This window comes from Geotrypetes seraphini, chromosome 8, assembly GCF_902459505.1.
Source record: "Geotrypetes seraphini chromosome 8, aGeoSer1.1, whole genome shotgun sequence".
Classification (NCBI taxonomy): Eukaryota; Metazoa; Chordata; class Amphibia; order Gymnophiona; family Dermophiidae; genus Geotrypetes; species Geotrypetes seraphini.
Window position 1 is genome coordinate 119,808,580 of NC_047091.1, and position 15,731 is coordinate 119,824,310.

At 46.5% G+C, this 15,731-nt stretch overlaps 1 protein-coding gene across 2 annotated transcripts in view; it reads left to right on the forward strand.

Moving 5' to 3' along the window:
* JAK3 (Janus kinase 3) overlaps positions 1–15,731 on the forward strand; it is a 138,665-nt gene that overhangs the window by 88,720 nt on the left and 34,214 nt on the right. For both annotated transcript variants that reach the window (XM_033957213.1, XM_033957214.1), the window contains exon 19: positions 2,149–2,338. In XM_033957213.1, the coding sequence (XP_033813104.1) occupies positions 2,149–2,338 (190 nt within the window). The remainder of the gene's footprint in view (positions 1–2,148; positions 2,339–15,731) is intronic.

Sequence of the window (15,731 nt, forward strand, 5' to 3'; positions counted from 1 at the left end):
CTCAATCCTTCTACACCAGCATTTTTTTAATGCAAGGTCATACTCTGTTTCTTCCCTCTCTCCCTAAAGAATGACATGGAGATGGTTTCCCATGGTTATCCATGGAGTTAGGGATGGTGATGAATTCTGTCACTGTGTCATTCTCTACCTCAGGTTTGCTACATCATACACTGAATGATGAGAGGATAGCGACTAAATCACCCTCATCTCACAATCATCCACTCGTCTTTGCTCAGTCATTCGCTAACCCTCACATACTGTCATTTATGCCAGGGGAGGGTGTAAAGCTATGAGATCTTAAATCATCATTTAGGGCAGTGATTCTTAACCTTTTTTGAGTCACGGACTCCTTTAAGAATCTGATGAAAGCTATGGACCCCCTTCCCCAGAAATGTTCAGATAAGCACAGCTTTGCATGCAATGAATATACAGTAATGTACTTTATTTATTGAGATTTGATTGTCTCATACATATATGACATACAGAAAGTATTATTAAACTTTAAAGTAAACAATCTACAAAAAACACTCTTTTTATGCAAAAAGTAATGGCCACTCATAATTATGAAATATAATCCTCTTGTGCAAATTAAAACAGATCTGCTACTACCATGTTTCCCCAAAAATAAGACAGTGTCATATTAATTTTAGGCCCAAAAAAGGCACTAGGTCTTATTTTCGGGGTATGCACATGATCATCTCTCCCTTTCTCTCCTTCACCCCAATTCTTCCTCTTTCCTTTCTATCCCCCACATATGCAGCATCTTTCATCCCATCCCTTGTGCAGCAGGATCTTTGCCCAGCTTCTATTCTACCTTCCCTCCCATCCCTCATGCACCAGGACCCTTACCCAGCTTCCCTTGTGCAACAGAACCCTTGAGCAAGCACCGCCCCGCCCCCGCCGTGCAGCCGAATCCCCATCCTTCCCACCCTCCCACTGGAATCCTGCTGCGAGCGCTACTTACCTCCCTAAGCAGTCATCAGTAATGCGACAGTGAATTAATGGGCAGACAAGGCCGAAGCAGCCTGTTAGAGTGCTGCTGGCCCGACACTGCTTAGGGAAGTAAGTAAGGCTTGTGGCAGGGTTCCGATGGGAGGGTGGGAAGGATGGGGCTTCGGCTGTGCGGCGGGTGCGGATGCTCAGGGGGGGGTGCTTGCTCACTCACTCAAAGGTTCTGTTGCAGAAGGGATGGGAGGGAAGGAAGGGAAACTGCCGGTGAATCCCAGGACTAGGGCTTATTTTAGGGGTAGAGCTTATATTAAGACCTACCCCGAAAATCCTGCTAGGGCTTATTTTCGGGGAAACACGGTACTATATTTTCTACTTATAAACTGATGTTGAGACAGACATGGGAGAAGCCATTGCTTGCCCTGGATCGGTGGCATGGAATGCTGCTACTATTTGGGTTTTGACCAGGTACTTGTGACTTGAATTGGCCTCCGTAAAGACAGGATACTGGGCTATGTACTACTTATGTACTTCTAATATATCATCTCTCCCATTATCTGTGAGAAAAATCAACAGTACTGGGCTGTATAGTGAATATAAATGTTAATTTTTATCTGACCCCCTGAAATCCATCCATGGACCCCTGATTTAGGGGGTCAGCTATCAACTTGTGGTAAAATAATGTGACTTAAGAGCAGCCCAAGTCAAGTTATTTAAGTCTCATTGCATAAAATGAGACTCTGTGATAAAATAACCCAACTTAATAGAAACCCATGTTGGTAACATCACCCCTTTGTTTATTGAAAGCTTCTATACCACTACTAATGACTGGGAAGTCAATTCAGAGCGGTTTACATGAGCTTCTGTAATGGTGTTACAATACAGAGTTAGCGTTTTCTGAGATGGTTTTCAATACAGACTGCTGGGGATGGGGGCACCCTCTGTGGAAGGGATACTGCTTAATAAGGAATAAGTGCAATGGGCTGCCGGACCTGACAGCTGATGCCAGGGGCGAGTTATGGCTTGTATCTCCTACTTCATCCTTCTTTACATGTCTGGAGCCATCAGCTCCAATCCCAGAGTCTTACATCAAAAGAAAATGAGGCAGCCCTTCCCATTGAGCCCTGGCACAAGAAACAGAACATGAGTGGGTCTTAACATTTCCTTTTCCTTGCCTCCTCCTCTCTACCCCTCTGAAAGGGCAACTTCGGCAGTGTGGATCTGTGCCGCTATGACCCTCTTGGGGACAACACAGGTGACCTGGTGGCAGTGAAGAAGCTGCAGCAAAGTACAGCTGAGCATCTGCGGGACTTTGAGAGAGAAACTGAGATCCTGCGGTCCTTACACAATGATTTCATTGTGCAGTACAGAGGCGTGTGTTATAGTGCAGGTAAAAAAAAAAAGGCCAGTTCAAAAGAATTTATTGTTGCAAACTGTGGGAGAATCAAATAAAAGAAGCTCAATATGGCCAGGTTTTGACCATACATATCAGGAGCACACTTTAAAAAATAACACAGAATTAAAAAACATAAAAGCACATTGAAATACATAATAAATCAAATATCAATGCAAATAAGATTCAAATGACAAAGCAACAATTGTATAAAATACAAAGCAATGTGAATAATGGTCCACCACCAAGTAACATCAAGTTGCAGAACCAATCAAAATATTAAAATCAACAACACAAACGACAATGAAGATATCAAACAATCCCCCTGATATTCAACTGGCAGTGGACATCGTTTGTCCACTTCCAGTGCTACAACTAGAAATTCAATGTTGAGCCGAGTGTGGGCTTTGGTGTTGAATTTCCAGTTTTGTAAAAGCTGACTAGTGCATGCTGTGTAAAAGCTAGTGTAAAAGCTGACTAGTCGGTTCATAGACAAGTCGGTGAAAGACAAAGGCGTGCGCCAACAACAGCGCAAGACGGAGGCGTGCGCCGAAGAAAATTACAGTTTTTAGGGGCTCCGACGGGGGGGTTTTGTTGGGGAGCCCCCCAGTTTACTTAATAGAGATCGCGCTGGCGTTGTGGGGGGGGTTTGGGGGGTTGTAACCCTCCACATTTTACTGTAAACTTAACTTTTTCCCTAAAAACAGGGAAAAAGTTAAGTTTTCAGTAAAATGTGGGGGGTTACAATCCCCCACACCCCCCACAACGCCCCCACAACGCGGCGCGATCTCTATTAAGTAAAGTGGGGGGTTCCCCCCACGCCCCCCTGTCGGAGCCATAAAAACAGTAATTTTGTGCGGCGCGCACCTCCGCGCTGCGCTCAATTGTCTGCGCGCGCCTTTATCCCGGCGCGCTTTTGACCTGACACCGGTTAAGTCAATAGCCATTATATATATAATGTGGTCAATGCATAAATGCCAAATAAACAATCTCCAATAGCCCACAAAAAAATCCTTCGTGTTATATTTTAATATATTTCCTTACTTTAAAAGTTACAAGTTAATATTTTTTTTTATCATCTTATTAAAGCTACAGCACCCTGAGGTTGTGGGTTCAAACCCACACTACTCTTTGTAACCCTGAGCAAGTCACTTAGGCCCAACTTCTGTAACCAGCGCCTATTTCGGAGGCGCCCAACTAGATAGACGCCTATCTAAATCGAAGAACAAGCACAATTAAGCTTTTTAATCAGCAATGATTGAAACATAGGCGCCTATCAAGAAGTTTCAAGTTTATTATGGATTTGATTAATCGCTTATTCAAAATTCTAAGCGATGTACAGAACAGTAAAATTACAAATTTCTGGGGGAAACAAACCAAATCAATACGACTAACCTGACAGAATATATAATACAAAAGGAAAAAAAAATGGGGAAAGAAATACAAGTTATTGATAGTAAATAAGACGAGTAAGGGAAAAAAACAATAGGAGGGGGGAGAGCAGTGGGCTTCAAAAACAAGATTCAGTTAAGGCTCCCAATCTAGCTGTCAAATGCATCTTTAAAAAGAAAGCATTTTAACTTGCTCTTGAATCCGTCTGCCGGGGGTTGCGTAACTAGAAAGCGCGATTCTGTAACAAGGCGCCTCTAAAAATTTAGGCGGCCTTCAAAAAATAGGCGCTATGCACGTTAGGCGTGGGCATGACTACGTCAGGCACTTTGTTGCAGAATCGCTGCTCTTAAGCGTGCTTAAACGCTAAGATAGGCGCCTGACTTTCAGTTGTGCCTAGAGCTGGCCTATTTCTTGGGCGCCTCCAAAATAGGTTCCGCTTAGCGTGATTCATTAAACAGCATCCAATTTTACTTGAACCGTGCCTAATTAGGCACCTAACTTTTGGCCGCTTCATATAGAATTTGCCCTTTAATCCCCCCATCGCCCCAGGTACATTAGATAGATTGTGAGCCCACCAGAACAGACAGGGAAAAATTCCTGAGTACCTGAATAAATGAATGTAAACCGTTCTGAGCTTCCCTGGGAGAAAGAATAGTATAGAAAATTTAATGAATGAATAAATAAATGAATATAGAAATAGATACTGGAGCAATATATCTCATATAGAGAATCACCAATAAGTTGGAGACTAACCACTTATTAGAAAGAAGATTAACTAATTGCATGAAGAATAAGAGGACTATTTAGGTTGTAGTTTAATTTAATTATTGGAGGGGGAGGTTTTTATACCAGTGATTAGAGTTGGAGTCTTATCACCTATAAAATAATTGCTGATTCTCTATATGAGATATATTGCTCCAATATCTGAGGTTTTCCTACCCTCTAAAGAATAAGATGATAAAAAAAAATCAATAAGAATATTAACTTGTAACTATTAAAGTAAGGAAATACATTAAAATATAACAGTAAGGATTTTTGTGGGCTATTGGAGATTATTTATAAGTCAATATTCAGACTTAACTGGCCATGGGCTAGCACATAAAGATAGGACGGCTCCACCTCTGAAACACCCCAGAATGCCCACAATGTAACTGGCTTCCACTTTATCGCTAACTGGTCATTTTCAAGATACAGTAGATTGGCTTTAATATACTGCTTATGATAATATAGCATGTTCATAGTTTGAATGTGTTATCTGTTTGAATACATTTTTCATTATCTCTGGTTGACGTGCTCAGTTTCTTCTCCACTTTTTCTCCATTTGATAACCAGTTAAGTGCCACTGAAAATGATCATATAGCAAGCAAGTTAACCAGTACGCAGCTATTCCAGCAGCTGACTGCCAATATTCAGTGGCTGACTGGCTAAGGCTTGTGACTAGATAGACCTGCCTTAAAAGCAGGTCTGTTTTTGATTACTAGGCCTTAGCTGGCCAGCTGCTGAATATTGGCTTAGCTGGCTAAGTCCATGGTGGTGAACTTTGACCTGGATGTTCAATACTAATGGCTAGATATAGAAACATGATGGCAGATAAAGGCCAAATGGCCCATCCAGTCTGCCCTTCTATGGTAATCATTATCCCTTCCTCTCTCTAAGACAGGGGTGTCAAAGTCCCTCCTCGAGGGCCGCAATCCAGTCGGGTTTTCAGGATTTCCCCAATGAATATGCATGAGATCTATTTGCATGCACTGCTTTCATTGTATGCTAATAGATCTCATGCGTATTCATTGGGGAAATCCTGAAAACCTGACTGGATTGCGGCCCTCGAGGAGGGACTTTGACACCCTTGCTCTAAGAGATCCCACGTGCCTTACTCAGGCTTTCTTGCAATTAGACACAGTGGGCCTGATTCTCCAAAGTGCGTCCTGATTTTAGGCAGCTGTAGGCGTCCTACAGCTGTCTAATCAGCCAATCGGGATGCACGTTTTTTTAAAAAATGCTCCCCAGGCAGGCCACCTATATTGAAGGCGCCTCCGGGAACCTAGGGAGACCCGCAAGACGCCTAAGCTCGCCTAAGGGCCTAAGGCGGGCCTTAGGCAAACCTAGGCAGCCCTACGCGTCTCCCTAGTAGAGGAAGAGACGCTTAAAATGTAGGCCAGCAAAATGCTGGTCTACATTGTAAGTAGGTGCGGCCGCTATACTTATGGCAGCAAGGGATCTACCTGCTGCAATAAGTATAGCGGCCGCATCTAATTTAACCCGATTCTCTAACCGGCGTCTGTACCATGAACGCCGGTTACAGAATCAGGGTTTAGTGTAGGACCGATTCTGTATAGGACACCTCTCCTGGGCGTCCTATACAGAATCAGGGCCAGTCTGTCTCCACCACCTCTACTGGGAGACTGTTCCACTGTTCCACGCATCTACCACCCTTTCTGTAAAAAAAAAAGTATTTGCTTAGATTACTCCTCAGCCTATCACCTCAACTATGCCCTTCTCATTCCAGAGTTTCTTTCAAATGAAAGAGACTCGGCTCATTTTTTAAAAAAATTCTTTATTTGTATATTAACTTTTTGACAAACATATTGGTCAAAAAAGAAAATAAATAATACAATGCCAGTTTGACAACCATTCACAAAATATATCTTCACACTTTAACAAAGAAAATAAGTACACCGGCTTGTATAGTTAGTCCACAAAATAGAAGACGAAACTGCAATTAGACTGAAATAATCCACTAGTAAGTATAAAAAAGGAAAAATAAAGATGTGGCTGGCTGGGCCCTGGACTTAACTTCACTGAGCTGATATTAAAGTAGCAGGTCTCGGGGGGGCGCTGTTGAGCCCGACGAAGATGGTCGTCTGAAAAACCGGCTCCAACAACCTTTACCATCTTTCCTCTATCTGGCTGCACTACACTGGTGCCAGACCCCTCAATCCAACTCCATCTGCACTGTAAACGATGGCTGCAGCTACCAAGGGCAAGAGGCACAAACCCGACCCTCCCTCTCCTGCAAAGGATTCAAAATCGGAGACACATGATAGCCCTGAGGCTCCCTCCATGTCTGATTTGTGGATTGCAATTAAAACAGTGCAAGACCTGATGCCATCTCTGAGCTTAAGGATGACCTTTCCACAATACAAACCGAACTGACCACTTTCAAATTAAAAATAGCGGATTTGGAAATAAAATCGGCGACCACAGATGCCAATGTTAAGGCACTGCAGGGCCACGTGAAACGCACGTTGGCCCTGGAAAAAGAGATGGAAGACGCGAGTAACCGTTCGCGCCGAAATAACCTGCGTCTTTTGGGGGTCCCGGAAGGTCAAGAGGGAAATAATATGGTGGCGTTCCTGGAGTCCTTTATTCCCAAATTACTGGACCTCCACTTTAAACATGATTTTGAAATTGAGCGCGCTCACCGCTCACCATCCTCCCGGTTCACGCGTGATCGCCGTCCACAACCCATTGTGCTTCGGATCGTCCGCTACCCACAGGTCATCAAAATTCAACAAAAAGCCCGATTCATGGCGCCTGTGACCCACGAGGGAAATAAAATCCTCTTCCTTCCAGATCTTCACAAGAATACCGTTAAAGCCCGCCAGCAACTCCTTGCATTCAGACCGCAATTGAAGAAGATGGGAGCCTGCTACGGACTGTTCTATCTGGCGAGAATGAGGGTTACTTTCCTGAATCAAACGCGGGACTTCTCTGACCCGGAGCTCCTGGCTACTTACATCGAGGAGACTTCGCCGACCCCGATTGACTCTGTATGAGCTTGCCCCTGCTGTGCCTGCTGCTCGTCTCTCATGCTGCCTTTGAAAAGTGACTTTTATACCTTTGTTTTCAAATTTTAAATTGCATAAATATTATACCATGACTCTCTCTCTTTTTGCTATAACCTGCTTGAATGGCTCCTTTCTATATTTCTTTCTACCTCATCTACCTTATTGCCGTATGTGCTAGTCCTCTCTTCATGTTCTTTGCTCTCTTTTATTTACTGCCATGTGACTTTGCTCTGCAGGATCATGCCCCTCGGCCATTTTGCTCTTCTGTCCCTACCTTTACTTCGATTTTACCTTCCTTTTCTGTAAGTAACTCCTTACTGCTAACTGCCTCTTATCTCCAACACTTTCCTGCAATGTTATTTTTTCACAATATGCTCCTTATTTGTATTTAACAATTATTGGCTATGCTTCACGGTACTGATTACTTGTTAGCCGAGTTCGGGTGCCTTTTTCAGCCACTGTCTTATTGTACAGCATGTGAGCTGTAATATTCGATCTATTTGCTTCTGCGTTTTCTTCTTATTTCCCCCTTCTCTGCTCTCTTCCCTTACAGCTACTACTGTCTATATCTCTCCGTCATGGTTAATGATTAAACTGCAGCGCTACTGAGCATTTGTTCACTTTTTATCCCTTTTTCTCTGCGTTTTAATTTTCTTTCTTATCATTAACTATTCTGTTATATTACCATGCTCACTATGTTTGTAGAGACATCTCCTTCTGAATTAACCTCTTTCTCTCCTGGTCTGGGATGTTAATTGCTATTTTATGCCTCTTATTCTTAATACTATCAAAAAGTGTTACTTTCACAGCATGCTCCATTAGTTTACTAGCCATTAGATGTGCCTCATTGCTCTGCTGACTCACATGTTTGCACTGATTGCTGTTAATTAGCCATTGTTGGCTCAGACGTTTCACTTTGCTACAGCACTTGAACTTTTTGACCCTGCTGTTTGCTTTGTTAAATGAGTGTGCACTCAGAGCTACTATTTGCACAATACTGTTTAGCTGGTTGCTGAGTCTGTTTGTTCACTCAGCTATCTGTCCCCTCTTCGGCCACCCACAGTTTTTGGCTTGCTGTTTTATAACAGCGGAAGCTGGAGCAGCCCGCTTCCCCGATGTATACCTTTCCACCCTTCAAATACCAATCCAACCCCCTCACCAAAAATACACGTAGACCTGAGTGGATAAACCTGGCCGCAGCCCTGTTTATTGTAATAAAACATATTTAAATAACAATTTACATATAGTAAACAACATATAATAAACATCCTTAAATAACATTTTATCTAATTAAACCGCCACAATGGTACCCACCATTGTGACCCCGATCCCGAGCTACCGACATAGATGAAAATGGCCCCCGACCCTGCCGTCTAAGCAAGGGTCTGAGGGGTGGCATGTCCCCACATGCCCCATTGTCCAGGGTCAACCGACCCACCAGGCACGGCTCCCAGTCGGCCTAACACTCATCCCATGATGACACCAGCCGCCAGTAGCTCGGGATACCGCCAACCAAAAACCCCACACTAAATCACGCAGAACTAACGGGCGGGAGGGCGGGAAAGCTGCCTCGGAGGACCGGAAACCGTTACGGTCCTCCGAGCGTCCAGCTTATATACCCCCCACCCACCCAACCCTACGGCCCCAATTTGACCTTATAGGAGGTCCGTCCCACGGTGGGACAGACCTCCTCCCTTCTTTAAAATTTTCTACCTGCCAAACCACCCCTTCCTAACTATCTTCCCGACGGAAGGCAACGCGGGCCTCCCAGCTCCGCGTTAGAGCCGCCCATCGAGACAAGCTCTTGGGCTTTTTATAACAGCGGAAGCTGGAGCAGCTCGCTTCCCCGATGTATACCTTTCCACCCTTCAAATACCAATCCAACCCCCTCACCAAAAATACACGTAGACCTGAGTGGATAAACCTGGCCGCAGTCCTGTTTATTGTAACAAAACATATTTAAATAACAATTTACATATAGTAAAAAACATATAATAAACATCCTTAAATAACATTTTATCTAATTAAACCGCCACAATGGTACCCACCATTGTGACCCCGATCCCGAGCTACCGACAGATGAAAATGGCCCCCGACCCTGCCGTCTAAGCAAGGGTCCGAGGGGTGGCATGTCCCCACATGCCCCATTGTCCAGGGTCATCCGACCCACCAGGCACGGCTCCCAGCCGGTCTACCACTCATCCCATGATGAGACCAGCCGCCAGTAGCTCAGGATACCGCCACGGGCCTGAAACCCGTTACAGGCCCCCCCAAACAATGAACAGAGCTGCGGTTAGAGGTCTAGCACTCATTCACAACAAGAAGCAAAATCGTCTAACAGGAGATCCCACCCAATGTCCGAAAGGTGCACTCTATCCCTGTAAAACAACCCAGAACAAGAGACATCAACCCAAGTGTGCCTAATCTGCAACCCCCCTCTAGATTCCACCCACCGACCGATCTGACGATTCACCTTGATAAGCCCTCTGGTCCACCTACGAGACACCAACCGCTTTGGGCGCGGTATAATGTCGGACCAAACGATCCGGGCAGCATGAAACCAACCCCGAATAACCCCGAGATCAGCAATGACAGTGTCAATTAAACATTTTCCGCTAAGCGAGTCAACATCGTTGCCCCCAAGATGAAGCAGCAAAAGATCCGGGCGCCGAGCACGATGCCGAAGGTCATCTAGAAGAGGCAGCAGCTGATGCCAACGCATGCCTCGCTGACCCCACCACGAGACGAAGACTCCGCACCGATGAAGGCCCAAGTGCTGACCGCACGGTCTGACCACTGCACGCTCCCCCGCCCAATGGACGAAGGAGTGCCCAATGATCCAAACCGACAGTACCCGCTGAACAGCATCTGCAAGGCAAAACTCAGCAGTCACGCACATGTCCTCATAAACCAAGGGGTTAGTAACAGAAAGCCATGCAGTGAATCAGCGCAGCCACACCCAATGCAAGCACCCACCAACACCACCCCAACCCCCACAAACTGTATCGCCCATTAACGCCGTCCACCCAACTGGGAACCCGTCAATCCAGAACCCGATGGACGAATGTAACCACGATAGGCCGCGGACGACCAACGGCCAAGCTGTTGAATAGCCTCAGTGGGCACACCCGCCTCAAAAGCACTAGTAGCAGCACCGATGCGGAATGAGTGAGTGCCATAGCGCGCTGGCTCCTCACCACACTGAATCAGAGCCCGCCGCAAGACCGCCAAAAATTGATAACGTGTGAGCCGAGCCCCATCCGCATGGATCAACAATGCCAGATCAAAATTAGGATGAACCGCCATATAGGCAACCAGGGATTAGACGGGGCACGAAGCGCAACCCTCCACACGGTGCAAGACCACCGTGCGCCCCCTGCCCAGCTGGTCCGACTTAGATCGGGCGATGAAGAGACGCACTGAACACTGATCAACCCGAACTTGGCTATACAGGAGACCCCACAAACTAGAGACGTCTGCCGGATGAACCAGTAGCTCCCCCACTCGCAAGGCCCCGAAGAAGGCCAAGGAAAAGGCTGCACGGAACAAACAGGCTTCAAAGGCTGAACTCGCCACCACCGGCAACACCTCAAGAAGACGGGATAACAAGGCATGCGTGACCGGCAACCAGGAGTCAGGTAGCCGCGGAGCCACCCTGCCCCAGGCCGCCAACATCCTGCAGGGCAAAAATCCGGACACCGGGCAGGACCAACCAAAGGCCCTACAAAAGAAGGCAAATCCCGCTAGGTGGCCCGCCGCTGCGCTACGGGAACAGCCCTCCAGATGAGAACCGGCCAAGAAATCAGCCAGCAAAACCTCCGATACAGGGCCAGGGACCCAACCCCGAGTAAGCAGGAATCCGAACACGGTCGAGAAACCCCGATTGTACCGGGTCCAAGTGGCAGGAGCTACCAACTGTTGTAACATTCACCAGAACCACTCACCACCAGGCTCCACAAACGCTCTGGCATCGGTGACCCATCCGCCTTCGCTGTTGGCGCCAGCTCTCGGAACTGCAAGAATTGAAAATGAGAAAGAGCGTCAGCAAGCCTGTTCTGAACCCCAGGGACGTGGCGAGCCCTAATGTACAAGTTGAGACGTAAGCAACGCAGAACAAGTTCTCGCATCACCGCATTCACCTGCAAACATCGAGCAGCTTGCCGATTCACAACCTCAACCACACCCATGTTGTCACACCAGAAAACGACCCGCTTATTCCGCAACTTCTCCGGCCACAACTCACACGCCACCAGCAAGGGGAAAAGCTCTAGCAATGTCACATTGTGTGTAACACCAGCCCGTCGCCAACTCTCTGGCCACGCAGCAGCGCACCAGTCACCCTGACAATAAAGACCAAAACCCACACCATCAGCAGCATCTGATTGCAGGTCCAGATCCACGCTGGAAACGTCTGGGAACTGGATCGGGAGAGACCCATTGAACCGAGTGAGGAACAAAGACCACATCCTCCTAAGAAGACTAAAAGAAAAAGGAATTACCGATCAAGTCTTAGACTGGTTTAAATCTTACTTTACTGACAGAACCTCCATCGTCAGATTTAACAATGAGGATTCCACCCCTTACACGGCAACCTTTGGAATTCCACAAGGATCCATTTTGTCTCCTCTATTGTTTAATATCTTTCTCGCTCCTTTATTAGAACTCTGTCAGGCCATAGGCTTCATCCCTTATTCTTACGCAGATGATATCCAACTCTTACACCCTTTAGATCCTGAAAACACTACAGATATTTCCTCAATAAATCAAAAGCTAGAGCTCGTCCAAAACTGGTTAAACACAAACAAATTGGCATTAAACATTAATAAGACTCAATCCATTTTATTTAACTGGAAAAATGATATTTCTCTTTCTAAATCTTTTGTTCTCAACAACATCCCCATTAACATGGTATCTACAACAAAAATTCTTGGCATTTACATAGATGAAAAACTATCCTATCATGAACACATATCCTATATGGTTAAAAACTGTTTTTATAAATTACGGCAGATAAGATCTATTGCTAAATTTCTTACTCCTTCTTCTTTAAAGATCCTAATTCATTCATTTATAATAGCGAAAATAGATTATTGCAATGCTCTATTTCTAAACATCACACATAAAGAAATAAGAAGAATACAAATAATTCAAAACACAGCAATAAAATTAATTTATAATGCAAAAAAATTCGACCACGTATCTCCATTATTAATAGATGCACACTGGTTACCAGTAAATCACAGGATCTGCTTCAAACTAATGCTTCTAATTTTCAAAACGTTAACATCCAACGAACCTCAATTTATCTCTAAAACTTTAATCCCATATAAACCTCATCGATCTCTTCGCTCTTCCGACCAATGCTTATTAACAGTTCCATCATTAAAAATCATAGGCACCAGAAGAGCTGATACTTTTACCGTCGCCGGCCCACAAAGGTGGAATAAACTTCCTCAATTTATTCGATCAGAAAAAAATATTTCAACATTTAAAAAACTTTTAAAAACATACCTATTTAATGATGCCTTCGACCTTTAGTAGTTTTTCTTTTTTTTTTATTCTTTTAAACGATTTACGAACTGGTTTTATTCTTATAGAAGCTAACGAAGTTTGCTTGAGCCATTTTGTTTTATCTTTTTACCCTACCTTTTGTACTTTCCCTTTTTTTCTTATTACCCGAAATTGTAACTTTTTAATTTTCCCATGCCCCTCAAGTATGTTTTAAATGTTTTTATTTTATGTCATGTAATTAATTATTATGTTAAGTTTCTTATCTCTTTTTATTATTATATGTACATCGCTTAGTAATTGTTATAGGCGATCCATCAAAAGATTGAATAAACTTGAAACTTAAACTTGAAACTTGATCTGCAAATCCGCCCGGATCCCAGCCGAAATCCGGACGAAGTGACGGCGATCACGAACACCAGACGTCGCCACCGCCAGACGACGGGAAAAGGCCCATCCCATAGGCAGGACCCGACAAGCAAAATTAAGGGACCCCAACAAAGACTGAACAACCCGCAAAGTAGGCTTTCGAGTACTCTGTACCAAGGAAATCAAGGAAAGCAACTGACATACCTTGCTCTGTGGAAGCCGTATCACCATGGCCATCGAATCGATCTCAATACCCAAAAAGGTGAGACAGGAAGTAGGCCCCTCCGATTTATCAGCTGATAACGGCACCCTGAATTCCGCCGCCAGGCGCTCAAACGTAGATTTCAACAGACCGCAATCACCAGAACCCGTTCCCCCCACGAAAAGAAAATCATCTAAATAGTGAACCACCGACTTCCTCCCCGCTCGCCACACAGTAACCCAATGGAGAAACGAACTAAATAATTCGAAAAAGGCGCAGGATACCGAACAACCCATCGGCAGACACTTATCAAAATAAAATGCACCCTCAAACCGAAACCCCAGTAACGGATATGAGGACGGATGAACCGGCAACAACCGAAAGGCCGATTCAATGTCAACTTTGGCCAACAAGGCTCCACGGCCCGCAATGCGCACCAACTGTAATGCACTATCAAAGGAAGTATAGCGAACCGAACAAAGATCGCGAGGAATGCCATCGTTCACGGAGCGCCCCACGGGCCTGGACAAATTATGTATCAAACGATATTTACCAGGCTCCTTTTTAGGAATAATCGCCAAAGGAGACAACACCATCACTGGGAACGGGCGCTCCCGAAAGGGACCCACCACCCGCCCCATGTCAAGTTCCTCACGCAACTTCCGCCTCACTTCCACCCGCAACTGAGATACGGAAGACGCGTTAGAAGCCTGCACACTGGACTGAGGCATCGCACAAAGAATCACAAAACCCTCGCTAAATCCCCGAGCCAGAACCACCGCCGCCTGCGCATCCCTGTATTGATCGGGGTGGGCAACCGAGGAACTCCCAGGTCACTTGGCTGGGACGAGAGACGTCCCGGCTCCTTTTTTGGGGCACTTGAGCGCCGAGTGCCCCTGGCCACACAATGAGCAGGCATGGCGGAAGCGACATTTGGGAAAGGAACAGGAAGATTTATTAAACAGCCAACAGACACCCGGGCCACCCCCAGCCCCCGGACCTCCTAGGGGGATGAAAGGAACGAACCCCCCCAGGGAATTGAGACCCCGGCTTCCCCGAAGCACTCATACCGGACCCCCCGGGTTTCACCATATGCGTCAACCACAGATTGATGTCCTGCGTGCCCCACGACATGTGCCTGTTCTCCTCCATCTTGTCATGAAACGCTTCATCATAATTGAGCCATGCCCACCCGCCGAACCGCTGACACGCATCCAGAATGGAGTCCGCATATGCCAGCAAAAGACCGTAATCCTGTGGACGCTCCCGCCCCCAAACACTGGCCAACCTCAAGAACGCGCGCGTCCAGTTCAATACATTACGGGAAACCAACCCCACTTTCAGCTTCCCCACCACCTTCTTGCCTTTCTTCTTACGCCCGCGCAATCTACCCTCCAAAAGCTGAAAAACGTCAATACAGGCACGCTTCTTAATCTTACGACGGAGGGACCTCGGAACCTTCTCTCACAATTCAGATAACGCCACAAGGGCAGGGGCCCCCCGATCATCTCCTTCCTGCACTTGCCCCTCACCCGTAACCCGCCGAGGTGACCCTGACGAAGAAGATGACGACGAAGAAGAAGAAGAGGTTAGAGAAGACGAAGAGGACGAAGAAGAAGCCCAAGACCGACGGCCCCTCTTACCCTTCCCCTTTCCATTTCCCCTCCCCTTCCTCCCCTTGCCACCAGTCCCAGCCACGAGGGCCATGTTACCCGTTATCCTGTCGCTGTCCGTCCTGCATCCGGCAACGTCCGCTCCAGGAGTGGCGCCGTCCGCAGCAACCACCATATCCGAATTCCCTCCAGCTGGCCACACCGGCTCCTCGACTCCCGGCCACTGGGCTGCTGCCTGTCCTCCGCTCGATACTCCCGCAGCAGATGGCCCGGCCCTGCGACGACATCCTGGGGGAAAAAATCCAGACAGGGGCCAGCAACCTGCACAGCATGAGGGAACGTTAGCCCCGGAGTCCAAGCCCCCGCCCGCCGATCTCCCATTACCTCAAACCCCCGAGGACTACCTCCAACTGCAGCGCCCGAACCCCAAGTCGGCGGAGTAACAACCCCGGGAAACGGGGACGGGACCATAGCCCAAGGGGCAGAGCCCCAAGGAGCCCCCCAAGGCCCAGACATCC